The sequence below is a fragment of the Cibotium barometz genome, chromosome 12 (genome assembly GCF_041138505.1).
Source record: "Cibotium barometz isolate CiBa-2024 chromosome 12, ASM4113850v1, whole genome shotgun sequence".
Lineage (NCBI taxonomy): Eukaryota > Viridiplantae > Streptophyta > Polypodiopsida > Cyatheales > Cibotiaceae > Cibotium > Cibotium barometz.
The window spans coordinates 5,343,891-5,371,594 of record NC_141057.1 but is presented as its reverse complement, the minus strand read 5'-3'; the positions used below and the strand labels follow the sequence as shown (position 1 = coordinate 5,371,594).

The window sequence follows — 27,704 nt, the reverse complement described above, 5'->3', positions numbered from 1 at the left end:
CACATTCGAAATGGTTGGGGGTTGAGTGCCATCATTAAAGTCCATGGCTGTAGATGCTTGGTAGAAATCGAGGATGGAGTGGAAACAAGGATTGAGTGCCATCATTAAAGTCCATGGCTGTAGATGCTTAGTAGAAATCGAGGATGGAGTGGAAACAAGGATTGGAAAAAAAATATACCCCTTATAAAGATATATATATATATATATATATATGTATATATTTTTTTGTTTTTTTTAAAATACTTTTTCTTCTTCTTCTTTTTCCCTCTTCTCTCCTCTCTCTCCTTCTTATTCTCTTCTCTTTCTTCTTCTCTCTTCTTTTCTTTCTTCTTCTTCTCTTCTTCTCTTTTACTCTCTTACTTTCTTCTTCTTCTCTTCTTCTCTTTTACTCTCTTACTTTCTTCTTCTCCTCATGGGTGGGTTCACCTCAGAACACCACGTAGCCCTCTAATAATCCCACATAGCGTTAAAAAGGGAAATGAACTAGGTATAAAGGGGAGAAGAGGATAGTGTTTGCCTTTGTCTCTTAGGAGACACCCACATTGGGAGTGCGGGGAGGTGAGTTCGCACTGCCCATCCGTCGCTTCTTGCTGGTGCTCGTTGCATCGGGGTTGTTGCCGATGCGTGTTGGCAGTGCCGGCTGTATTCGATGCCCCTTATGCTCGCTTGTATCTGGAGGTCGATAACTGGCGGTATCTGGAGGTCGATAGCCGTTGTGTCCGCCGGTGACCCGTGCGCTTTCCACTGTAGTAGTGTGTAGTGTAGACAAGGAGATAGGCGGTGCTCTGACAACTGGGGTCACCCTGGGGTTTCGTGTCGGCGGCTCTCACCTTCACACAAAGGACAACAGTCCTAGGCTTTTTGACTGCCCAATACACAACCTTTTTTTTCATGACAAGAAAAGTACGCGGCACAATTCTCTATGTTCCCTTGCTCTTTGGCTTTGATACCAATATTGGAAGCTCATAGTTGGCCCTCTATTAAAAAATCAACTTGAAAGAAATACTCAAGCTCAAAAATAGAAGAAAGCTATGCATGCGACATAAGAATGGGTTAAATATCCCCCACCATGAGAGTGGCTCACGTCCTCTTCATGGTGTATTTTAATATACAAAAAGTAAGAGCCAAAAATACATGTAGCCAAAAATATGGATCTCCAAAAATATGAACACTCTAAGGTTAACTCATGAAATGGAACTAATGTATATCAAAATGTTGCACACTAATGTGCACATAAAATATCACTGCCCCACTGTCGAATAAATAATCGCCACACGCGCCATGCGTCAATAGATTTTCGTCGAAGCAAGCCTTATGGATCCATGCATATCCCGCACGCTAACCCTGCCAAAGTGTGCGGGATAAAGAGAGGCGATTAGCTTCTCTCCAAAGTCCATATCCACTATAGTACATCATTATTGTCTAGATTAAGAATGTAATAAATGTTGGTTCGAGGCAGTGTCTATCGTTCACTCTAAGTCATGTTGAGATCCGGGCAGTGTTCTCATAGGGCAGAATAGGCATGCCCATGGTTTCTAAAGGGTTTTACTAGGCCTACTACAGCTCGCAAAAGAAGATCCATTAGTGCAATGCAAGTTTTGTCATCGAGGCTAGCTTGAGTTTTTCTCACACATAGAGATCTACCTCATCAAGTCATATGTGCAACAACTGACGAGCGATAGAAGCAGAAATATTGAGGACCACCAAACATCCTTTCTACACTTTTTTTTTATAGCGTATCTACTTTGAAAAAGCTTTGTCCCTCGTTGATTTTAAATGATTTTCCATAGTAAGCTTATACACTTTTTCGTGGTTAAGCCATTATATAATCATAGAAATATTAAATAAAATGTTGGTTTAACAAAGCACTAGCTAGGTCTTGTAGAAGCGAGAAGCGAACTATCGTTAGTATAGTAGTCAGAGCCATGAAGCCCATCATCGGGGTGGTGCTGTCCAACAAGATGCAGAAGTCGGTGGTGGTGGCCTCGTACCATTTCTGGGAGGACACGGTGCACAAGAAGAAAGTGCAGCGCCGGACCAAGCTCATGGCCCACGACGAGAAAGACGAGTGCAACATCGGCGATTGGGTAATTAAGGCACCCTGATTTGCATTCACCCTAATTTTTATGGGATTTAATCATTCTTCCAAAAATAAGAATGATTTCTCTTTTCTTATGTCTTGTAGCTGCATTAATCTGTATATGCTCTTGTATTCATGCAGACACAGACATCCATATGCATGCATGTAGTGTGTGGTATCTCTGATGTGTGCTATTTTGCAAAAGCTGCGCAGGAATAGCCCTACTTATTTTGTATGTGTTGTGTATGTTTATGTTTTTGTATTTCTCCAGGTTGAGATTTACAGTTTTCACGTTTTTGCTTGTCCTAATGCTACTGTGTTCCCGCCCCCCCCGCCCCCCCCCCTGCAAAACACCCACCCACACACCCGCACACACACGTGCGTGCGCATATTATTGGGCTGCCCCAGAGCCGAATTGGGACAGCCCAGACTGGGCATCCAACATTGATCCAGGTTTGCCAGCATGCCCTCCTAAAAAAAGGGGCCACGAAAGAGGCATTTTCCCTGTCCCTATTTAGGCAAGTCAACATTTTCAAATCTCCAACCATGCAACAGATTTAGAAATCTAGCGGAGGTGGAACTTAAGGCCCATTTTTTCCTCCTCAATATTTGGAACGTTTGGAGGATGAGTTTCGATGTCTCAAGTAGAATTTGCAACCGGTTGTCACATGCAAATAGGGTATCCCAATTAGGACATCAATTACAGAAGTCCGACATGGATTGTTTAGGTGCTTTCTTGTATGGTCTAGATGAACAAATCTAGCGGGATGTCCAAAGTCATCGTCTCTAGACACTGGCAGATGCTATGCCACTCACTTAGAACATGTACATGGAGATGAAGTACAACCATGGACTTCCCCAGTGTTCAAGTGCCTAAGAGGGGTAATAAGGCACAAATCCAAGGGGTCTCCTGAGACTCCAAGGGCACTCAACCAGAGTTGACTCTAGAAGCAAGTTTGGGCATACTAGGAGGGAAATTGTGGCCAGCAAAGGTGCAATAGTATTGACAAGAACACCGGTGCTTCATTTGTCATACTTTTGGGCATCCCAATCATGAGTGTCCTAAGAGGTGGTCTACTTTCACTAGTACGCTTGTCTTTTTTTTCGAAATCCCAACAAAGGTGCAGTATTATTATCGACAAGAACACAGGTGCTTCTTCTGTCATACCTTGGGGCATCCCAAGCATGAGCGTCCTAAGAGCCGGCCTACTTTCGCTAGTACGCCTATCACTACTGTTACAATCATTGCTTTGTCATATCTTGGACATTTATCCGTGCTTCGGGCTTATGTGATTGGCCTAGGGATCCTTGTGTCCACACCTAGGACCAAAGAGAGTGGACTAGGGACCTTGTGTCCGCACCTAGATCTGCCTGGATTGGGCTAGGGACCTCGTGTCCGTACCTAGACTCAATTGGCTTGGATTTAGGGAACCCATGTCCGCACCTAAATCCGCCAGAGAGTGAACCCGAATTGTCGAGGGAGTAGGGCCTTTGACATGCTTTTGTGAGAATATGTGAATATGAAGCAGAAGCAAATAGAGATCACACAAGAGAGAGTAGACAACCAAGAGAGATCCAACACTTGAGTCAAGAACTGAAAGTATTGAATAAATTAAGAATGAACAATGTCCATGCTTATATACATATTTGTAGAGCCAGTCGGCCTGGAGGACAGATGTCCATGATTGATAAAAATGCCTAAAATAGCCTGAAGAAATATGGAAAAAATTCCTAATGACATCATATAAATATTTGGATAAAAAGGGGCATAAAATGGAGTAAAAGAGAGCTGGAGATGACATGTCCAACACCTCCTCTCGACTCCAGCATGGGGGTCGTAGTATCTAGTCCATACTATGCATAATGGAGTTGATAGTTATATAGTCTCGTGGGTTGACTACCATGAGTATATCACATGCACGTTCCTAAAAGGTGAATTTGGGCATGTTCCTGGATTCATCTGGGTATATATATGTAATCTGCTAAACAATGGAGAATAGAGGTGTGGGTCCTAGAAATAAGTAGGTAGCATCCTTCGGGATTCATGTTGATGTAATGAACTCGTTCATGATTTATATATATATATATACATATATATTTGGTCCCAAAAAAAAAAGAGTATCTTAGTACTAGAGACCCATTTTGGGAGAGTCTATAGAACTCATCCTTAAGGTTGGTCATGTATTTGGGAGGAAGAAACCCTTTTTTGAGGTTGGACATGAAGGTGTCCCATACACACTGAGGAGCCCCTGTGATCGGATCTACATGTAGTCTAGACTGGACCAATTTCGGCACTGGGTAGCTACTTCGCCGGAGAGATGAGGTGCTACCAGGTGGACTCGATCTTGAGGATCTGAAAGCTTAGCCAAAGGAAAATATGCCACAAATTGATGACTAAATTGCATAACTGTAGCATGATCACACTTACCATCATACTTACTAAAATTTGATTGAGCTCATATGACGGTGGTGGTTGTGGTGGTGGAGGAACTCGGACCTTGTTGTGCCAGGGTAGGGAGAATTGATAGCATGTTTGCCTGCATGGATGCTATCAACTACTGGTTCTCGAGTATAGCGTCTCGATCAAGCCTTTGTTGGTGTTCTCGGGCTGATTGGTTTGCCTTTCATTTGTCTTCTTGAGCCCAACGTTTGGCTTTGTTCATCATCACGTCGGGCTTCTTTGGCCCTTCGTTCTTTAGCCTTTTTGGCTTCTTCTTTTTGCCTTTGTTCCTCCATGATGAGGAACAATCTTTCAAGTTCTGAGAGTTCTTTTGGCTTTTCAGCTGCTTCCTTGGCTTTTTCAGCCTCCTCTTTAGCGTTTTTTTCTTTGGCTTTTTCTGCTGCTTCTTCTTTAGCCTCAATTTGTTGCTTGAGCAATCTGATTGCTTTGACAAAATCTTCATTGAATTGCGGAAGCGTTTATGTGGTGGTGGTGTCTTCTTTGTTGATCACTCCTTCCATATCTTCTTTGTACCTTTCTGAAGAAGCCTGGGTGGTTTTTCTTGACTATAGTTTCACTATCCACAGAATGCTCTCACTTTTGGGTAGCTAAGTTGGGTCACAACCTGTAGCTCTGATACCAATGTAGCATGCAATAGGTTGATTGTCGTAACGCACAACAAAGATTTCTTTAAACCTGTGAGTTTATGCAATCCACTTTACTTTGAGAGAGAAGATCGATAGTTGACACTAGATTGGGTCCCAATTAGCCATTGAAGCACCCCTCCCCCCCCCCCAAGCAGGAGTATTTGCTTGTATTTCTTTGGAGAACTTTGTACAATGATAATGAATGATGATTGAGGATGTCACCATTTGGTCCATCTCCATTTCTGGAGCCACTTCTATGGGACTGTCACTCCATAGAGCGGCCAGATTTGTGCCATGTTCACATGGGGCCAGGCCAGTGTCCCATGTGAAAGGGCCAGTTTTATGGTGTCACATGAACGGGAGCCACATCAGTGCCACCCGTGTGCGACCAGTGCTGCGTCACATGGACGGGAACCAGTTTCGTGTCACCCGTGTGTGATTTGCTTCGTGCTGTATGGACGGGAGCCTATTGGTGCCACCCGTGTATGGCCAGGATGGTGTCTTACCTATGGGACTGTCACTCCATAGGAAGACTAGGACATATTTATTTATATTTGTCGCGCCAGTTTTGTGCCCTACAGGAACCTCTTGTACAAGTTTCATGAAAGGGAGATTTCGTCCATTATTTGTATACATGCATTTATGCCTGCATGCATAAATTTGTTTTTGCATGACTTGTTTGCGTGTGTCTGCTTGTTATGTCGTGCCAATACACTGGACGGGGACGCCCCCAGTGTACCGTGGAATGCTGTTTGCTGACTTGGTGGTGTGGCGTGTGAACAGGTGGTAAGTATTTTCATTTTGGCCTTAAAAAAAAAAGGTAAAATCCATAAACTATGGTTAACTTTAATGTTTATAAGCTAATATGTTCACACACATTTTAAAAAGGGGTTGGACATTTTCTAGTGTGGGTGCCCATAGTATTGAATGGGTATTAAGGTTTTATAACCTTTAAAAATAAAGGCTTTTGCATGGACTCTTTTTGGAAATTCTCCACGTGTGAGGTTGGTGGATTTTCTCTCTGCATCTCCTCTTTCTCCATCGCCTCCTTACGGCTGCTGTACCCACCTCCTTGCTGCTGGCTGTACCCGCCTATTGAGCTGCTGTACCTGTACGTGCTGTACCCGCCTTACAGCCCTGCAATACCTGTCACACAGACCTGCAGTACCCGCCACACAGCCCTGCTGTACCCGCCGCCTTACAGCCATGCTGTACCCGCCACAGCCATGCTATACCCGCCTTATAGCTCTACTGTACCCGCTTGTAGTACTTGATGTGCTTGCTGCCAACGCTTGTACCTACTTGTGTACCTGTTGTACCTGCTGGTTGCCCACGTGTACCTGACCAGTACCTGCCGGCTGTCCATATGTACCCGTTGTACCTGACTGTACTTACTTGTTGAATTCATTGTACCAGTTGTACAAACAGTACCTGTTGTACTTGCACACATGTGAAGTTCTTGATGTGTTGGATTGTACGTGCTACAAATTGTACCGGTTGTATCTGGATTGTACTCACCGTACCAGGTGCTCTCATATTTTTCTCATTTGTATAAATCTGAAATTTACAAATTTAAATTCAGAGAATGCTTTAAGTTGTGTAGTGCAGGAGCAAAGCATGTATATGCTGACCATGCTCAGGAATGTTCTTCCTGGTGTGGTCAGTATATTTCCCTGTGTGGTGTTGTTAACCGCGCTCTTAGAGCTTCTGAGAGCCAGTGAAGGCTAGACTCACTAGGGAATTGGGAGCAAAGCTCATTGGGGAGAACCAGGGTACGTTCCCTCCGCGGTGTACCCTTGGCCTGCGTTAGTACATGTTGGTGCACGGTCCCGGAAGACCAGTGAAAGGCAAGTGTCCACCCAGTGAAGGTGGGAATGAGCCTGTGATTTGGAGCTACTCCGACCAACACCTCTTCATCGACTTGAACCAGTTTTATTTGGTTGTTTTCACTCCCTTGTGGACAAATCTGGCCAGTCAGGCCCGTGACACTTGTACAAATATAAATACTCCAAGAAATACAAAAAAAAGTATTGAGAGAGGGGCCGGTCCTTTCCGGCCCCAGTGTTGGTGTCATTTGTATTTTTAGCATTTCGAGTATTTGTGTTGCTGATGTTGTTTCCATTGTTTAATAACAGTTAAATTAAGTGTTCTAAATATGTGTATATTGTCTTCCGATCTGTAGGCCTGGCCATTTGGATTCTAGGTATGTACATCATGGGGATAGTGGTCGGCATGCAAGCCAAAAGACCTTGCCTATTGAGTTGTCTCGAGGCGAGACAAAGAATCTTTCAGCGAGGTCACATGCAATGGGGCCACAAGAATCAAAGACCCATGTCACTTTGGCTAGTGGAACACCTATCATTGCCCATGAAGCCCATGCAGAGAGAGCTGCCCCGGTGGATAAGGAGAAGAGAAAAAGAGAAGAACATGTACCACATTCCAAGAAGCTCAAGGAGTTCAAAGCCGGGGACAAGTGCGTGAAATTTGATGCCTTTCATGGAGAGTATGATGCCTCTAAGATGCTAGCTTTTGTGGCACAGTTTGACATTGCTTTTAGTGATGAGGACTTCATTGAGAAGTCCAAAATTTGTCATGCAAGCATGTTCTTGAAGGGGACAGCTGCCCATTGGTGGATCACTGAAAAGACCGCCAAAGATCCCATTTGTACTTGGAAAGAGTTTAAGGATATATTTTATGCCCAATTCTTGCCTCTTAATGCGGAGCAAACTCTCATCCTTTAGTGGGATAGACTTGAGCAAAAAGATAATGAAAGTGTGCAGTAGTATGTCAATACGTTTTGGAAAGTGTTGCTTGAGGTAACTCCCTTTATGCAACTCTCCGAGGATGAAAGAAAGAGGAAGTTTCGCTCCGGATTGCAACCAGCTTATTGTTCGGGCATTGAATTGCACCTGAAACACACTCTGCAACAGCTTATAGCCTCTGCTCTTGCTACGGAGCAATTGGTGCTCAAAATTAAGCAAGATCAAGGGGGTTCTAAGGGCAAAGAGAAGGCTGTCCCAAACCTGCAAAAAGGTGGACAGCCACCTAAAAAGAGTTTTCGGGATGTCCAGAAGGGAGGTAAAGCTGAACATACCTCATCCAAGGATCATGGGCCAAAGAAGAACAAATTTGGCTTGACCCCCGAGCAAAGGAAGCAATATGCAAAGGAGGGGAAATGCTTTTCTTGTAGCAGCAAAGAGCATATGTTTAGACAATGCCCTAACCGCAAACCAAAGCATGAGGACAAGCAACCCAAGGCAAATGTGCATGCAGTTCCCGATGTGCAGGGAAACACAAAGCATGATGGAAAAGAGAGGATGGTATGTAAAGCATGGAGTCAAATCAAGGATCAGCCCGCTCTATTTATGTTTGATGATTGTGCAACAGATAACTTCATCTCTATTCAGATGGCAGCCGCCTTGGGTATTGAGGTTGAGGACATGGAGCCTCAAATTGAAGCAGAAGCTGCCTTTGTTGGTAAAGAGGTGCAGGCTACCCCACTTATTGGGAAGTTGCGCATACATATTCAGGGTTATCTTGATCATGAGCATTTCTTGGTTGCCCCACTTAATGGATGCGATGTATTGCTTGGCAAGCCATGGCATCATAGGCTTGAGCCCCGCAAAGAGTACAAGACAAACAGGATTTCCTTTATGCATAGAGGTCGCATGCATGTTATTGATGTCGGCAAGGAAGGGGATTCTATCCCACTTGTATCTTACATCCAGATTAATAAAGCAACGAAAAAGAGTCTTTCTGCGTACTTGGTTTTTGTTCGCGATAGCATTGAACCAAGTCATCAAAATATGGATGTTTTGATTGAGAAAAGGTTGAATTTTTTTCATGCATATAAAGATTGTTTTGCTGATGTATTGGCAGGTGAACTATCTGTTGAAATATACAAGTGAATAGGGTGTGTGCGGGAACAAGCCCTTGGTTAGAGGTTGTAAAAGAGAATGTGTAAATGTGAGAGAGTCTGTGAAAAAGTGAGAAGAATCTACTGGAAGAAAATAAAGGATAGCATAAGAAGATTTAGGAAGTGTGGAGATATTCTGGGAGGTGTGGAGATATTCTGGGAGAGGTGGAGAGAATCAAGCAAAAGAGGTGGAGTGAATCAAGGAGAAATCAGTGGGATTAGATGCTTGGATGTAAACTCTATAAATTGAGGCATTGGCCTAATGAGAATTTGCTGGTTTTTGATTATCCATGCCTACATTAAGCTATTTGCTAATTACTCACTAATCACATCTTAATTATTTGCTAATCACTTGTTATGATGTTGATTCTAGTATTTGATCCACCATAGCTCATCACATTGCTCTAATTTCAACATGGTATCAGAGCCATGCCTAGAATCCATCATTTTGTGAGCTCATTATCTTGCTAATTATTTTGCTAATTAGGATTAGTAGAAAATTATAAATTTTCCTCTTTTTTTAACTCACCTCTGTACCTCCAGCTGGTGGAGGAGCTCTAGCTCCTTGCACACATCACATTAGGCCAAACCCTTCTAGCCAAGCTAGCTATCTTATTGCTCTTGAAGCTCATCAAATCAGCGCAGCAAACCGCCGATGCGTTTGGGAGAAATCGCGATTTTCTCAGGCGTCTATTTCTGGGAGAAATTTGCAGATCTCTTCTTCATCAGTTCAAATGGGTCTAATTCCTCTTAGCCCCAAGTGTTTTCAAGCATGCTCTACAAGCTGGTGAAGACAGAATTCAATTTGATCAAGTCTACAGTGAGATCCAAGCTCTTCATCAAATCTGCAGGTGACTTTGGTAAAATAGAGATTAAGCATTCAATATTTGGTCAAATCTTGTGTTTATTGACTTAATCCTCTACTAGACTCATTGCTATTGATGGCCTTGAAAGCATTTGAGCTCATTTGAAGTCTAAGGCACCAGATCTGGACTCCCTGCATACTCTGTTTTCTGCACACAAAACAGTGGATTAATTTGTTAATCAATGATTAATCAGTGCTAATCACTGTATTTTGGTGTAATTGAGGGTTCAAATTAACCATTAGGTATCTGATACAGATCCCTATAACTTCAGATTACTGCGGAGTTGGTTTGATACTCCAACCATTCCATACAAATTGATTACCCTTGATTTAATGTAATTTTTGGTCATTTTATGCTGATAAATTTGTTGTAATCATCTCTTAAACACCAGATTGAGTTGTAAAAGGGTAGACACTGCCCTTAAATCTTGAAATTGGATCAAGAGGTAAGACCCTCTTCACATCATCATGAGGAAATAGCCAAATTTAATGGGGAGCAATTTTACACATGGCAGACAAAAACCATGTATTTGCTCATGAGGAAAAATCTGTGGGGGCTAGTTGAGGGAAGAGATGAATGTCCAGAGAGAGGGGAAAATGAGTGGAAGAGCAGGAATGAAAAAGCATTGGGACTTATTACACTCAGTTTAAATGATGAAATCATTCATCACATCACAGGGATACAATGGGCAAAAGATGCATGGGATGAACTCAATAGATTATTTGGCACACAAGCTAAAAATTCAAAGATAAATCTGTTAATGCAATTCTACAAATTGGACATGAAGGAAAGTGAACCTTTAATCACACACTTGAACAAATATAGCCTTGGACACATAGAGAGAGAGTGTTAAGGACTATGGAGTTTAGGGACTTGAGGCACTGGTTGCGGGCTATCAAGTAAGAGAGAAACTTGGTATAGGGTCCAGGTGTGCTAGAGAGTATTCACTTGAGGGGAGGTGTTGAAATATACAAGTGAATAGGGTGTGTGCGGGAACAAGCCCTTGGTTAGAGGCTGTAAAAGAGAATGTGTAAATGTGAGAGAACCTATGAAAAGGTGAGAAGAATCTACTGGAAGAGAATAAAGGGTAGCATGAGAAGATTTAGGAAGTGTGGAGATATTATGGGAGGTGTGGAGATATTTTGGGAGAGGTGGAGAGAATCAAGCAAAAGAGGTGGAGTGAATCAAGGAGAAATTAGTGGGATTAGATGCTTGGATGTAAACTCTATAAATTGAGGCATTGGCCCAATGAGAATTTGCTGGTTTTTGATTATCCATGCCTACATTAAGCTATTTGCTAATTACTCACTAATCACGTCTTAATTATTTGCTAATCACTTGTTAATGATGTTGATTCTAGTATTTGATCCACCATAGCTCATCACATTGCTCTAATTTCAACACTATCTTCTCAAAGGATCGAGGATCATCGCATAGATCTTGTGCCAGTTCTCCACCTAACAAACCTGCATATCGTGTGAGTGCCGCACAACAAGAAGAGATCATGAAGTAGGTTAATGAGCTTTTGGAGAAAGGTTTGGTTCAGCCAAGTTTCTCACCTTATTGCTCTCCTGTGCTTCTCGTTCAAAAGAAAGACGAATCATTCCGCATGTGTGGATTATAGAGCTCTAAATAAGCTCACCATCAAGAATAGATTTTCGATTCCGCGTATTGATGACATTTTGGATAAGCTTGATGGCTCAGCTTGTTTCAACCGTATTGATTTGAAGAGTGGTTATCACCTGATACGAGTGGTGCCACAGGATGTCCACAAAACTGCATTCAGGACAGCTTTTGGATTGTATGAATTTTTGGTGATGCCTTTTGGTCTCACCAATGCCCCTGCCACATTCAATCGTATGATGGATAGGATATTCTGACCCCATCGAAAATTCACAGGATGACATCTTGGTTTTCTCCAAGAATGAGCAGGAGCATAGGACTCATTTGGCCACAGTGTTTGAAGAGTTGGGGAAGCATAAACTCTTCATTAATGCCAAGAAAAGTGAGTTCTTCCTTTCAGAGATACACTATTTGGGTCACATTGTATCCAAGAATGGTGTAAGAATGGATCCTGCCAAGATTGAAACCATTCAGAATTGGCCAGAGTTGCAAAATGTACATCAAGTACGTAGTTTTCTGGGGTTATGTTTATATTACAGGCGCTTCATAAGGCATTTTGCTATGATTGCCACCCCTCTACATGATCTCACGAAGAAGAAAGCCACTTTTAAATGGACCCCACATTTTAAAAAGAGGTTGGACATTTTCTAGTGTGGGTGCCCATAATATTGAATGGGTATTAAGGTTTTATAACTTTTAAAAATAAAGGCTTTTGCATGGACTCTTTTTGAAAATTCCCCACGTGTGAGGTTAGTGGATTTTCTCTATGCATCGCCTCTTTCTCCATCGCCTCCTTACGGCAGCTGTACCCACCTCCTTACGGCTGCTGTACCCACCTCCTTGCTGCTGGTTGTACCCGCCTATTGAGCTGCTGTACCTGTACGTGTTGTACCCGCCTTACAGCCCTGCAGTACCCGTCACACAGCCCTGCAGTACCCAGTGAAAGGTAGGTGTCCACCCAGTGAAGGTGGAAATGAGCATGTGATTTGGGGCTACTCCGACCAACACCTCTTCATTGACTTGAACCAGTTTTATTTGGTTGTTTTCACTCCCTTGTGGAGAAATCTGGCCACTCATGCCCGTGACACTTGTACAAATATAAATACTCCAAGAAATACAAAAAAAAGTATCGAGGGAGGCTTTCCGGCCCCAGTGCTGGTGTCATTTGTATTTTCAGCATTTTCAGTATTTGTGTTGCTGATGTTGTTTCCATTGTTTAATAACAGTTAAATTAAGTGTTCTAAATATGTGTATATTGTCTTCCGATCTGTAGGCCTCATGTAGGGAGCGGTCACAGAGGACCGCCCAACGCAAGGACAAGGAAGACCGAACACAGGCTGAACCATATGTTGTGTCCAAGACACTTTGAATATCTTTTCAATGACTACTATGCAAGCCTAGAATTGTTGAGGGATGCACATATGCTGGCTGAATGCTGAAGAAGATCTTTACTGCGGCCTTGGGGATTATAGCACAATGAAGTGCTGAATGTTGGATGTATACACAAGAACCAGAGGTCCTCAGGCACACATCTGAAGACTTGATTGATGACTTGATGATTTACACAAGGACTGAAAACACACTTGTATAGGGTGTCAAAGAGCTGGTCGCCTGATTTATGACAATTTAGCCAACCGCCATCCGAAGGTTGCTTCAAGGTCAAAAAATTTATCCATGTGGGAATTGTATGCTTGACAGAGACCTACAAAAGAGAGGATCTCCTGAGCATTCTTAGAAACGTCCAATTCGAGAGTTGCCCTTACCTTTTCAAGTTCAAGGCTAATCTTGTCTGCGTTGATGACATATCCCAGATAGTGGATTTCCACCACTCCAAACTCACTCTTCTTTGCATTGATAAAGAGCTCATTGTCCCACAATAGTTGCAAGACCTTTTCAACATCTTGCTCATGTGTGGCAGAAAAGATGAGTATATCATTTATAAAGATGAACACACTTTTCTATGAGCTCCACAAAGACTCTAGACATCATCTTGTTGAACATTGCTGGTGCATTGGTGAGTCCAAATGGCATCACCACAAACTTGTAGTGGCGGTGTTGATTCCTAAATGTTGTTTTTGGAATGCCACCCGTAAAGATCCGAATATGATGATAGCCATTTGAAATGAACTTAGGACCATTGAGTCGCTCAAGGATATACTCAATCTTGGGCATTGGGAACCTGTTTTTAACTTTGAGCTTAATGAGTGCCTTGTAGTCTACGCATAATCGTGCGGACTTGTGTTTCTTTTGCACAAATAAAATAGGCACAGCAAAGAGCGAGGATGAGGGCCGGATAAATCCAGCTTGGAGTAGCTGGGAAAGCTGCTGCTCCAATTTGCTCTCCAATGCCTTAGAAAGGCGATAGGGGAACTTACTGGGTGGTTGTGTTCGGGGGACCAATTCAATGCGATGACTCTCAGGATGACTAGGTGGGAGCTGGGGCAAGAGATCATCCTTCAACATAATATCTTGATACTATGCGAGAAGACCTTCCATCCTTTGCTTCAAAGGGGTTGTTGGTTGAACATCAGGTTGCTGGCTACGGACATATATCAAAGCACATTCGGCTCCTTTTCTGATGGCTCTTTAGGCCTAGATATGGGAGATGAGTGGAATGTCGGGGATGCTCCTATCCCTGTTAATCAGGACAGGCTTAGGAACACCATCAACAATCGTGAAAGTGTCCTACCTCCAATCAGGAATGGGTGCATACTTCCTAAACCATTGAATGCTGAGAATCATATCACACCCCAAAAGAGGTGAGACAATGAAGTCGAGTGGAAATGTGGCCTTTTGAATTCAAATTGTTGAGCCTTATGGGAAATATGAGTGCGAAGACCATGTGTGAACTTGTCTACGACCTGATGATGGGGTACAAGTGGCAACCTCAAAGATGCCAATATTGAAGAAGACAATAAACTGCTGTCCCTTCACTGTGCCATAAGTATGGATAACGGCTTTCTTTTGTCCTTCACCCTAACCCTCCTGCTTATTGTCAAATACCACAGTTGGTACTGAGTTAAAGCAGTTAAGAGCTGTACGGCATCCGTGGCCAATGGTGGAGGTGTGGATGTGTTGGGGTAAAGGCATTATGCCCACCCTTATAGTGTGTACAAGCCCATAAGTTATAGTACATAGTACACTTAGTACTTTTAATGTACTAAGTGCACTATGTGTACTAGTGCAATATACATGTGTGATAGGGGAGTCACACACTCAATGCTATTGAGTTGACTTATCCCCACAACTCTCTCTCTCTCTCTCTCTCTCTCTCCCTTCTCTCTGTATATGTCTCCCACATGAATCTCTAACCCTAATTCTTCTTCTCCCATTCAACTGGTATCAGAGCACTGTGTATGGTCTTGAGACAGCATGGTCTGGCGCAGGCAAGTAGCTTGCAGGTGTGTGTCCAAGCAAGCATGGCTGAAGGCCGATAGCCTGTGCGTGTGAGCATTGGTATGCGCAGTGCTGGACCTTGGCGTGAACAAAGCACAGGGCAGATGTGCGTATGCTGGCAGAGCCGATAGCCTGGAGTAGAAGAGCTTTCAAGCGTTGGGCGCTAGACGGTGGGCTACTAGGCGAAGTCGACGGCTGGAAGAGGGGCAAGTTCGGCGACGTGCGACGGGTAGCCCGGCAACCTACTCACGCGCACCACCTACACACGACTGGCCTTCCTTTGCTCGCCAGTCCTATTCTGAACAATACCCATCCGATCGCAGGTACGAGTACCCCTATGAGGAGAACGCCTCTCGCGTCGCTCGTACTCTCAGCAAGCGACGACATCTCTTGCACGGCCGCGTCTGCTTGAAACGTCGCAAGTAATAGCGTCGACGCCGCTGCACCCAGGCCTACGGCGCCTAGTAACCCCTTCGACGACCTCATCTTGCTGATCTGGTTCAGCGCCGGCTGCAGAATGTTGAAAAGCACCCAGGCTACGGCTGGCACTAGCGTGAGTAGCAAGCCTAGCCCTCTATTATCATCCCCAGCCTAGCCCTCTATTGTCAGTGTGTACAGCAGCATCAACAGCAAAAATCGACGCCTCCTTTTCTGCAACAGCATCAACAGAAATTCAGCCTGCAAATCTCAGAGAAATTCAAAAAGTAAGAGGTATTTGCCTTCAATTTTGGGAATTTCTTATCAATTCAATCAATTGAGCAGGTACAGGTGCCGAATTGCTCAATTTCTGAGCAAAATTGGCAAAATTGGGTGACATTGGTCACAATCAAGATCAATTTGCAGGAAATTGGATGTCGAAATTTGGGGCTTTTGATGTAATTGTGCAATTAAGCATTCATACATGCTGTATGATGTGAGAAATCGCACATTCGGGCAAAATTGCAGCAAATTGCAGTGCAAATCAAGGGGCTTTTGTGCCAATTGGATTGATTTGCATGCAGGCAATCGCATTTGATGCTTTGGGCAACGTGTTGATGCCTGTCAAGCACTCAATGTGCCTGTAAATCAAGGGGCTTTCATGTATTGGATGTATATGTGGCCAGGGGGAAGCATCGCGAAGACTCTGGATGCCTTCATGTGCGTCAATGTACCATGTATGATCAGCAATTGATCTTAAATCAAGGGGCTTTTCAAGATTTTATGCTTGTTAAGCTTGGCAAAGTAGCAGGCAAGACTTTTATGCCTTGAATCCTCAGAAATCAGCTTACAGTCAAGGGGCTTTTGCCCAATTTCTGTTCGGGACTGTTGTATGCAGTGTTCGAGACTGTAAAAGTCTGATTTTCACTCATTTGGACAGCCAAGAGAGCATTTATTGCTATTGTACCTGCTGGTACAGATTTGGTACAGCTTTGTACAAGTTTTGGCATGGCTGCACATTGATTTGAGTGAGGAAAAGGTTCATTTTCAGTTGCTGTACTTGCCGGTACAGATTTGGTACATCATTGGTGAGCACTTGGTACTGTCGTACAGTACTTTGGAAGGGCAACAGAGCACATTTAAGGTGCTGTCCTAAATCTGCAGCAACCAGATTTTGGTGATTTCATCACATAAAGTGGGAGAAAAGTTGCATTTGTGCTTCCGCAGTGGGAGATAAAGCTTGGGAGAACAACTGTGAGCACTTTGTGTGCTTTTGGTGCAGTGTTTGCACATTTTGCAGGGAGTCAGGCAACCACAGGTGAGAGCTCTTCATTGCTTCACATCAAGAAGCTTGAAGGCTCACATAACTATGATATTTGGCAAACCCAGTGCTATAATGTGTTGCTCCAGAGTGTCAGACTCTTTACTTTTCAGCATTCGTGAAGAGAAGACAGCTTGGGGAATGTGGCAGAGATTGCAGGACTTGTATGCCCAGCAAAGTGCCTCAAGCAAAGTGTATTGGTTGAAGAAACTCATAGGTCTTCAGATGAAGGAAGGGGCGTCTATGACAGCCCATCTAAATGAGTTTAATGGTATTGTCAGCCAAGTTATCAATCAAAAGTTGGCAATGGACGATGAGTTCAAAGCCACCTTTCTCTTATGCACTTTGCCAGAGAGTTGGGACACATTCAAGACAGCCACTAGCAATTCGAATACTATGCTGTCATATGCAGATGTTGAGGGTGCTCTTCTTCAAGAAGAGATGAACAAGAAAAACAACTCTGTTGGAAAGTCCAATGCAATGAATGCACGTGGGAGATCCCAGCAAAGGGGTAAAAGCCAAGAACGGGGAAGGAGCAAGTCTTGCTCCAAAAAGGACTTGGAATGCCATTATTGTGGCAAGAAGGGACACATCAAAAAGCAATGCTACAAATGCAAAAATGATCAAAAGGAAAAGGGAAAAGGCAAAGACAAAGACAAAGATGAAGCCAAAGATGTAAAGCCAAAGGGCAAAAGTGGAGTCAAGATTGAAGAAATCAATGTGTCACATGCAGGTGACAGTGAGGATGAGGTCCTATTCACGTCTTCACTTGATGCCCATTCACTTCTTACAGGAGATGGTCATGGTATGCACTCATGGATCATTGATTCAGGTGCCTCCTTTCATGTCACAGGTTGCAGAGACTTGTTTGTCAGGTATACTGTTGGCAATGAAGGAGTAGTTTATTTGGGTGATAACCATGCATGCAAGATTCTTGGCAGAGGTGATGTGAGGCTTGTGTTTTCAGATGGCTCACAACTTATGCTCCATGATGTCAGGCATGTGCCTGAGATCAAGAAGAACCTGCTTTCTACTGGACAGCTTGATGATGCTGATTATGTTACCACATTTGGTCGTGGAAAGTGGAAGATTAGTAAGGGCTCACTGGTTGTTGCCAGAGGCTCTAAGGTGGACACTCTTTACTTCATGCATGCAGGTGTTTGTCACCATGCTAATGTAAATGCAACCGAGCTGCCGGAAATCTCTATGTGGCATAGCCGTTTGGGACACATGAGTGTCAAAGGAATGGAGCAATTGTCTCGTTTGGGTTACTTGCCTTCTCTAAAGTTTTCAAGTTTTCAGTTTTGTGAGCATTGTATATATGGCAGGTAACTGCAGTGCCCCCACAAGAAAGCTCTTGGACAGAAAGATGCTCAGTTAGAGCTTGTGCATAGAGATGTATGTGAGATGCCTCAGCTTTCTTTGGGAGGGGCAAAATATTTTGTGTCTTTTATTGATGATGCCACACGCAAGGTGTGGGTTTATCCTCTTCGTTTGAAGAGTGATACATTCTCAGTGTTTGAGAAGTTTGTTGCTCTTGTTGAGAATCAAACTGGCAAAACACTGAAGGCTTTGCGTTCCGACAATGGTGGAGAGTATATGTCCAAACAGTTTCAGGACTTTTGTGATGCTAAAGGCATCAAGAGGGAGCTCTCTACTCCTTATGATCCTCCACTTAACGGGACAGCAGAGAGGATGAACAGGACTATTCAGGAGAAGGTCCGTTCTATGTTGTGACATGCTGCATTACCTCATGGTTTTTGGGCTGAAGCTGTTATGACAGCCGTTCATCTTATAAACAGGTCACCGAACACGAGGCTTGGTGGGAAAGTGCCATAAGAAGTATGGACAAGGAAGCCTCCGTCATACAAGCACTTGAGAGTGTTTGGTTGCGTTGCGTACGTGCACATACGCAGGGAAATGCGCACCAAACTTGATCCTAAGTCTCACAAATGCATATTCCTAGGATATGGTGACAGAGGTGAAATGGGGTATAGACTTTGGGATCCCATGAATAGAAAGATCGTACGCAGCAATGATGTCATTTTTGATGAAACATGCATGTATAAGGAGCCTGCAAGGCAACAGGAGCCTGGCAGAGTCATCTTTGATGATGATGGACATCATGGACAACAACCAAGGGCTGTAAATCAGCCATTACAGCAGCAAAACCAGCCCTTAAATGGTGCTGAAAATGGTCCAAATGGACAGCTAGAGATGGCAGAAGATATCCCTATGGATATACCACAGTTAGAGGAGATACCGGGCATGATTTTTCAGCCTTATGGCATGGAACATGAGCCACCAATAGGTGATATGCAGGCTGGACAACAACCTGCAAATGATGGTCATTGGGTACGGAGGTCCACTAGACCCTCCAGAGCCCCTGACAGGTTTGTTCCAGGGGTTGACTACTTGATGCTCACTGACTGTGGAGAGCCCTCATGTTATAAGGAGGCTTTACAGAGGGCAGACAAGGCTCTTTGGGAGCGTGCCATGAAGTCAGAGATGGATTCTCTGCACAAAAATGGAACATGGAAGTTGGTGCATTTGCCTGCAGGCAAGAAGGTTTTGCCATGCAAATGGGTTTACAGGCTCAAAGTTGCACCAGATGCAAAGCCAAGATACAAAGCCAGGTTAGTGGCTAAGGGCTTCAAGCAGGAATATGGTGTGGACTTTGAGGAGATCTTCTCTCCAGTGGTCAAAATGACCACACTTAGAGTTGTGTTAGCTTTGGTTGCGCATGATGATCTGGACTTGATTCAGATGGATGTGAAGACTGCTTTTCTTCACGGTGATCTCCATGAGGAGATATATATGCAACAGCCAGAGGGTTATGCAGTGAATGGAAAGGAGAAGCTTGTATGCAAGCTGAAAAAGAGTCTTTATGGGCTCAAACAGGCACCAAGGGAATGGTATCATAAATTTGATACATTCATGAAATCACAGGATTTCAGGAGAAGTGACATAGATCACTGCTTGTACACCAAGAAAGCTTTGGATGGCAGTCTATTGATCCTCATCTTGTATGTTGATGATATGTTGATTGCCGGGAAATCTCGTAAGGAGATGGATACCTTGAAGAAGAGGCTGCATCAAACCTTTGATATGAAGGATTTGGGTGATGCAAATCACATTTTGGGTATGCGGATACTTCGGGACAGAAATCAGCATGTGTTGTATTTGTCTCAGAAGGAATACATTGGCAAAGTTTTGCAGAGGTTCAATATGGACGGGGGGAAGAAGACTAGTACTCCTTTGCCTCCATATGTGAAACTCAGTGCTACGGACAGCCCACAGTCAGATAGTGGCAGGGCTGATATGGCCAAGATTCCGTATGCTTCAGCTTGTGGCAGTCTCATGTATGCCATGGTTGCTACTAGGCCGGACATTGCATTTGCAGTGGGAGTGGTTTCTAGATACATGGCCAACCCTGGCAAGAAGCATTGGGAAGCAGTGAAAGGTGTCATGAGATACCTGAAGGGCACACAGGATATGTGCATTTGTTTTGGCAAATAGGATGCATTAGTGCATGGTTATACGGATTCGGATTATGCCGGTCATCCAGATAACCGGAAGTCTACTACCGGTTATGTGTTTACATTCACAGGAGGTGCTGTGTCATGGATATCCAGGATGCAGAAGTGCACTGCCTTATCTACTACAGAGGCCGAGTATATTGCAGCCACAGAGGCTTGCAAGGAGGCATTATGGCTATCTCGGTTAGTGGTTGATTTGGGCTATACAGGGGATATTCCATTGTTGCATTGTGACAGTCAGAGTGCCATCCAGTTGGCAAAGAACCCTGTCTTTCATGCAAAGACGAAGCATGTGGATGTGAAGTATCACTTCATCAGAGAGGTGATAGAGAACAAGCAAATTCAGCTTGTTAAGATTCATACGGATGACAACCCGGCTGATCTGTTGACAAAGAGTTTGCCTCCGGAGCGGTTTGCTCATTGCAGACACTTGATGGGCATTGGATGAGGCCAGTTTCAGCCTTGATATGGCCTTGTATATTATCATGTACATGCTGATTTTTCTTTTCCTTCATTTAAGGGCACTTTGCCTTTAAGTGGGAGGTTGTTGGGGTAAAGGCATTATGCCCACCCTTATAGTGTGTACAAGCCCATAAGTTATAGTACATAGTACACTTAGTACTTTTAATGTACTAAGTGCACTATGTGTACTAGTGCAATATACATGTGTGATAGGGGAGTCACACACTCAATGCTATTGAGTTGACTTATCCCCACAACTCTCTCTCTCTCTCTCTCTCCCTTCTCTCTGTATATGTCTCCCACATGAATCTCTAACCCTAATTCTTCTTCTCCCATGAAGCTGTAGCGGTGGCTACTGTGGAGGTAGATGTTTTGGAGGCTTGTGCACCCTGCCACTTGGTACAATCTTTCTTACCATGCCTCGTGGTATGGTAGAACAAACATCGGTTCTTCGCCTTGTAGCGCGTTCACTTGTCTGGTTGGAGATATCCACTAGTGATACCCTCCTTTGTCACATGCACTCTGCACTCAGTGCATGGTGACAAGATGGCTCATCATTAGAAGTGCAACAATTGTACAATATTAGAACCCAGTAGGATGATATTTGTCGTACGTCGTGACCCCATTGTACATCCTCAGTCCAGGATAAGTCAGGCACGAGCTACGTAGGTCATTCCTCAGCCTTAGCGGGTCAATCAGTCAGTCAAGTCCCTTAACCCACTTGGAGAGAATCATTCATGCATGTAGAGTCAGTAGAAGCCTTAGGGTTTGCATCAGAAAGCACTCTGCATCTTGCATAATATGCATTCATATGCTTGTGCATCATTTAGAATATCCCAGAAGCCTTAGGGAATTTACTAGGATTTATCTGGTATTTTTCTCATATTTTATAGTATTTATTTAGCATTTATTGTCATTTATAAATATAAACTTTATTAAATAAATGACCAACCAACTCGACCAGCCTCTAGTTAGTATAAATAGGCTTGCATAGGGCTTAGTTTATCATTCAGTCTTCAGTGTGCTAAGAGCTTTCCTCCTCAGCCCTAGGAGTTCCCTTGCCTTCAGCACTAGACTAGTCTCAGCCAGCCCTTGGAGTGCTTGAGGTTGCTTCAGCCAGCCCTGTTCATCCAACGCCTGCAGTTCAGCAGCACCTACAGCCATAGGCGCCTGCATTCAGCATCAGATCAGCCCCCTGAATCAGCAAGAAGACCTGCGTTTACAGATCTGCAGCACCTACAGCCTGCATATTCTGTCCAGCAGCAGCCGTACTCATCTGCGTTTCTGTCCAGCAGCAACACACCTGCGTTTCTGTCCAGCAGCAGCAGTACAGCCTGCGTTTCAGTCCTACAGCCTGCGTTTTCAGTGTTGCATCAGTTCTATAGCAATACCCCGCCTTCTGTGCATCATCCATACATGCAACAATCATCTGGTGAAGGTAACACAGCATTCATAAGCATTTACAGCATTCTAACATAGCTTAGAACAGTCCACCATCTCCTTTTCTCAGCCTCAGGTGTGCAGCCCAGCCCTTCCTCATGCCCTTGGGAAGAGTGCATAGGCTCGAGATCAGGTCGTCGAGGTGTTTCTACAGCCGTGTACAATTCAGCCAATCTCCGATCCTCCGAGATCTTGCGTTTGGCTTATCTACAGTCCACAGTCATTCTCTCTAAAGAAATAAAGCAAATACTATCTCGTTATCGGGATAGGGGGCCCTTCAGTGGGTAATTCGGTGTACAGCTCTCATATATCTCTCTCTCATCTCTTTAAAGTTTGAAGTATTGAAATGGATTGCTAAACTCACGAAACTCAGGATACAGAAGACGGTGTGAGCATCTATGTGACAGGATCTTCCAATACAAACACTTCCGCTGCATATCACATCCTTGGTCTTTTCCTCTGGTGTCTTCTTGGGCGTGTATTCCCTATCTTTCTTGTCTCCCAAGGTTCTTTGGGAATCTTTCTTTGTATCCTTGCTATTCTGAGCTCCCTTTCTCGAGTGGGGTGATGACTGTTGGGGTGGTGTAAACTGTTGCTAGGGTTTGGAGCTAGGTTGGTTCTACTTGGGATTACCTTTGTTCAGCATCTTGTGAGCCATAGTAAGAGCTCTGTCATATGACTGTGGCACAAAGTTACGTACGGTGAATGTAATGTTTGTATCCAACTCCCTAATGAACTGTTTCGACTTCTCCTCTTGGGATATCCCCGACTGCTGTGGTGATATGATAACTCTATGAGTATGTCAGTCTTGGAGACCCATTTTGAGAGAGTTTGTAAAACTCATCTTCAAGGTTGGTCATGTATTGGGGAGGAAGAAACCTTTTTTTGAAGCTGAACACGAAGGTGTCCTACACATACTGAGGAGCCCCTGTGGTTAGGTCTAATGTAGACTGGACTAGTGTTGCCACCAGGTAATTGCTTTGTGTGAGAGGTGAGGTGTTGCTAGGTGGACTCTTATCTTGAGGATTTGAAAGCTTAGCCAAAGGAAAATACGCCACAAATTGATGAATAAACTACATAACTGCGGCATGATCACACTTGCCATCATACTTGGTAAAATTTGGTTTAGCTGGAATGACGGTGGTGGTTGGAGCGGTGGAGGAACTTGGGCCTTGCTGTGCCACTGTACGGAGAATCGACAACATATTTGCTTGCATAGTTGCTATCAATTGCTGGTGCTGGAGTTGCATAGTGTCTCATTCAAGCCTTTGCTAGTGTTCTCAGGCTACTTGGTCTGCCCGCCGTTGCTCTTCATCAGCCCTGTGTTTGGCATCCTTGGCATCATCACATCGGGCTTCCTTAGCCCTTCGTTCTTGAGCCCGTTTGGCTTCTTCTTTTTGTCTTTGTTGCTCCATGATGAGGAACAATCTTTCAAGCTCTGGAAGTTCTTTAGGCTTTTCATCTTCTTTGATTGCTTCCTTGGCTTTTTCAGCTTCCTCTTTGGCTTTTTTTTTGCTTTTTCTTTGGCTTTTTTTTGCCTTTTCTTCTTGAGCCTCAATTTGGAGCTTGAGCAATCTATTTTGCTCCAAAATTGCTTGGATGAAGTCATTGTTGAAGTTCAAAAGTGTTTCTTTGGTGGTATCTTCTTTGTTGATCTTTCCTTCCATGTCTTCTTTGAAGCTTTCTAAAGAAGTCTCCTCTAACATTGTGGAGGCCTGGGTGGTTTTTCGTGACCATAGTTTTACCATCCACGGGATGCCCTCACTTTTGTGTAGCTAAGTTGGGTTACGACCTGCAGCTGGGAGACTAATGTAGCATGCAATAGGTTGATTGTTGTGACACGCAAGAAAGCCTTCTTTAATCCTGTGAGTTTATGCAATCCACTTTACTTAAAAAGAGAAGAGTCGAGAGAGAAGATGAGAGTCCACAACAGATTGGCTCTCAATTACCCACTGAAAGCAGTGGCGCTCCCCCCCCCCCCACAAAAAAAATAAATAAAAAATTGCAAGTAGGAGTAATTGTTTGTATTACTCTGGAGAACTTGTACAATGATGTGAATGATGATTGAGGATTGCCAAACACAAGAATGCGGAAGACTGAATGCTGATTGAACCACATGTTGACCCAATAGCTCTGTAGAAGACTCTATGAAGCCACTTATGCACGTCCAGATTTGCTGAGGATATGCACATCTGCTTGTTGAAGATGAGAGGATCTTCTTTGTTGCCTAGGGGATGAAGCATGGGATGCTTTTAGGTTGATTTGTATGCTCTAGACAAACCCAAAGGCTTTTAGGCACACATGCTTACTAAATGCTTGATGAACTCTTGAGGAATGAGATGATTTATGCAAGGGAGTGTGGACGCCTTATATATGAGATATATGTTGCTAGAAATGTACTCTGCTGTTGGCCTGTTTTAAAACCCCATGACCTGATAAAATAAGCATTAAATGCTGTAATTGCTGGCGCTTTTTTCCACGTGTGAATCGGCTGCCCTTAAGGCTGGCCAACTGATGCTATGTGATGCCACAGGCTGGCTGATTGGGTATTAGGGCTTGCCTATGATGCTTGGCATCATGTACAAGGCATCACATGCCTCATGGTTGCTAAGCTTTACATGCTTTTTTATATGCTTTGTGTATGCATCTAAAGAACTGACTTAACATGTCCTATCCTGAGGTGACTTATATGCTTGTTCTCCAAGTGGGTTAAGGGACTGACCCTGACACCTAAGGCTAAGAGATTGACCAATGTAGCTCGTGCCTAGCATGTCCCAGACTAGGGCTTACAATGGGGCCATGGCATACGACAAATGTTCCTAAAAGGTTACTAATGATGTAAAATGTTATACTGAATTCTGAGCCAGTGTGTCACATAGCGATGTAGTGCAGGGTGCACGTGACAACATTCTACATCCGCGTGCATGATCAATTGGTCTTCTATTTCTCAGCCTGGTGTTCGCATGTGTAAACATGGAAGCTAGTGGAGAGTAGCATGTGTTTGATGTGACACTCGGGATTTGGGAAGGAGGGATTTCTCCTTGGAGTTGGAGTCGACTTGGAGTATGGATAGAGATATATAATTTGGATATTGGTATTATGGAGACTTATTAGTCATGCCCATTTATTTGGACCATGGGTATGATATCTGCACTTTATGGGATTGAATTGTCTCTCCCATTTATTTGGGACATTGATTCTTTCTGTTATATTGGATTGATGAGACTCTCTCGTCTTAGCCATTTGATGGGACATGATTCTATCATGGATATATGGCTTAAAGTCTAAAGTTGCGGATAACTTTCAAGAAGTTGGAGGGATGTCACCAGCTTGAACATTTCTAATGTGAAAAGGGGTCTGGTGGATTTTGGGACGCCCAAATATGTATTATCGTATAATCTTTGAGAATGGGGGATTATCCGGTACAAAAGATCTAGCACCTGGAGCTTGGTCTAGGCGCCCGAGATGTTTTCTTGGACACACAAATGGACATTGGAGCTCAAGTGTCAAGTGGAAAGCATGCATGGTGAGCTCTTGAGGATTTGGGAGAGATCTAGCATTGAAACATGTTTCTACATGGTGCTCACATACATTTCTAATAAGGTGGAATACAAAAGAACAAAATCCTAATAAGGTGGAATACATTTCTAATAAAGTGGAATACAAAGGAACAGAGTCCTAAAATCTATGAGGGTTGCTATTTTTGGACTACTCCAATGGAAATTCCGTTTGCGTCATTATGTCCGTCAACTAAGCAAATGGGAGGACTTGTCGAATGTCTACGAGTTGAGATATTTTTAGAGATGAAGTTTATGGAGGGGACCATCTGTTGCATTGACACATGTGGCAAGACAGTGGATCGGTCTCACACTTGTCGCCTCAGCTCTACACTTGTCATTATAGCTTTTTCTCACCATTATAGCTCATGAGAGCCCCAAATCTGTAAATTGGAGCCCTTTCTCCTCATTTGAGCCTGCGCTCTCTTGTTGCAAACTAGCCTCTACCATGTTAGGGTGTGAGTGGTTGGACAAGGTGATGAGGAGGGGTGGATAGTGACGGGTGGAGAGGGCAGGGGGGAAGTGTCTCCATGCTGGGGAGGGGAGGGCAGGTGTGTGGGGGACCTTTTGAGGGTGAGGGGGGGGGGTTAGGTGTGACGCTCTATTGTATGGGTGGGGAGCTCCAGCTCTCAATCATACCTAGTCTCTTTTGAATGATGTCTTTTTCAAACACAGGAATAGCCAGTTTAGACTTGCATAGGTTGATCAGATGAACCTGTCAAGTAGGTGCATACACTAGTCAGTTCCTAGACATCAAGTGTTTTGGTATGCACAATACAAAGAAAAACTTGAATTTTAGAGACTGCCTCGCTGCTATGTTGTCAAGCATACAAGCATTTGACTTTATACTTCCACTTTGAACTTTTAAGCTACATAAAGCAGCATAATAGCCTTCTTGGCATCACATAATTCAAATTGTTGCAGCATTGACACATGAATCTACTTGGATATTAAGTTCTAAATGTGAAGAATGTCAATATCTATGAGCTGTGCAGGTTAGGCTTGATCATATAATTCAAATTGTTGCAGCATTGACACATGAATCTACTTGGATATTAAGTTCTAAATGGGAAGAATGTCAACATCTATGAGCTGTGCAGGTTAGGCTTGATCCTTCACGGCCTTTAAGCAGGAGAAAACGCTGGGTTGTAGCAGAGATAGTGAAAAAAGAAAAAGTCTACGTACGGCCAAATGATTCAGTTTCTCAAAGCACTACACAGAGTTCACAATCTGGAGAAACTCAAGCCTCTTGAAGGAGTTTTTATATGTGCTTTTCTACCATAGGAAATGAATGGTCATTATCAGTACAGGAGCATTTGGAAGTGGACAAGCCTAACATGTGGTGAAATTGGTAAGGATGTGTTTATGGGATAAAGTGGCTGAATGTTTGTTAAGAAGGGAGTAGACATCTCTTGGCATCAAACTGATATGAACTGCCAATTTCACGACTTAGTTAATATTTGCTGGCCATTCAAGCTGAGAAGAACAGGTTTTGGGGTTTCTGTCTAATTTTCAGTCAGAGTGCGCTGCATTTCACAGTGATTTCATTATGTCATTAGCAGTTTTTGAAATAGTTGGAAAACAACAGAACTACAATGTTTCAAACTCTAATAGTTCTACCATTAGGGCCTCGCAAATCTTAGCAGTTGTAAAAACACTGCACTTCAAAGTGCATGTCTTGTTCTAGTGGGATTAGTGCTAAGCTTGTCACTAGACAGTCATCACACTATAGGGAGTCATCCTTGCCTCTCTTACACGATCCATTCAATTTTATAGCCTTACAGTTGGTCGATTATTGGCTAGGGTGTTTTTGGGCCTGTTTAGCAGAGGCATGTGTTTAAGTTTGCCTTTTAATGAATCATGACATATTTTCTCTTGGATGATATAACGATCTGCCATAAATTTTTCATGAATTTACGATCACTCATAAACTTGCTATTGTACCAGAATATCGTTGCAGCAGCTTGGGTCTCTCTCTCTCTCCCCCCCCACCCTCATTG

The 27,704-nt window shown here is 43.5% G+C and overlaps 1 protein-coding gene across 2 annotated transcripts; it reads left to right on the top strand.

The window, feature by feature from the left end:
- The first annotated feature begins 1,841 nt into the window (after nucleotides 1-1,841).
- Nucleotides 1,842-27,246, top strand: LOC147632980 (uncharacterized). 2 transcript variants are annotated; one of them, XM_086805983.1, is made up of 2 exons: nucleotides 1,842-2,087; nucleotides 26,700-26,839. In XM_086805983.1, exons 1-2 carry the CDS (start codon nucleotides 1,926-1,928, stop codon nucleotides 26,793-26,795), a joined length of 258 nt encoding a protein of 85 aa, XP_086662109.1. In that variant the 5' UTR covers nucleotides 1,842-1,925; the 3' UTR covers nucleotides 26,796-26,839. The 2 variants fall into 2 exon arrangements, with proteins under 2 accessions (XP_086662109.1, XP_086662108.1); XM_086805982.1 differs by having other exon boundaries at nucleotides 1,855-2,087; nucleotides 26,805-27,246.
- Nucleotides 27,247-27,704: the final 458 nt, after the last annotated feature.

Bases quoted from the DNA above. Each gene is read 5' to 3' on its own strand.
- LOC147632980 (XM_086805982.1), top strand. From the start codon at position 1,926: ATGAAGCCCATCATCGGGGTGGTGCTGTCCAACAAGATGCAGAAGTCG. The intron at 2,088-26,804 runs GTAATTAAGGCA...TGAGCTGTGCAG, and splicing joins AGTGCAACATCGGCGATTGG to GTTAGGCTTGATCCTTCACG.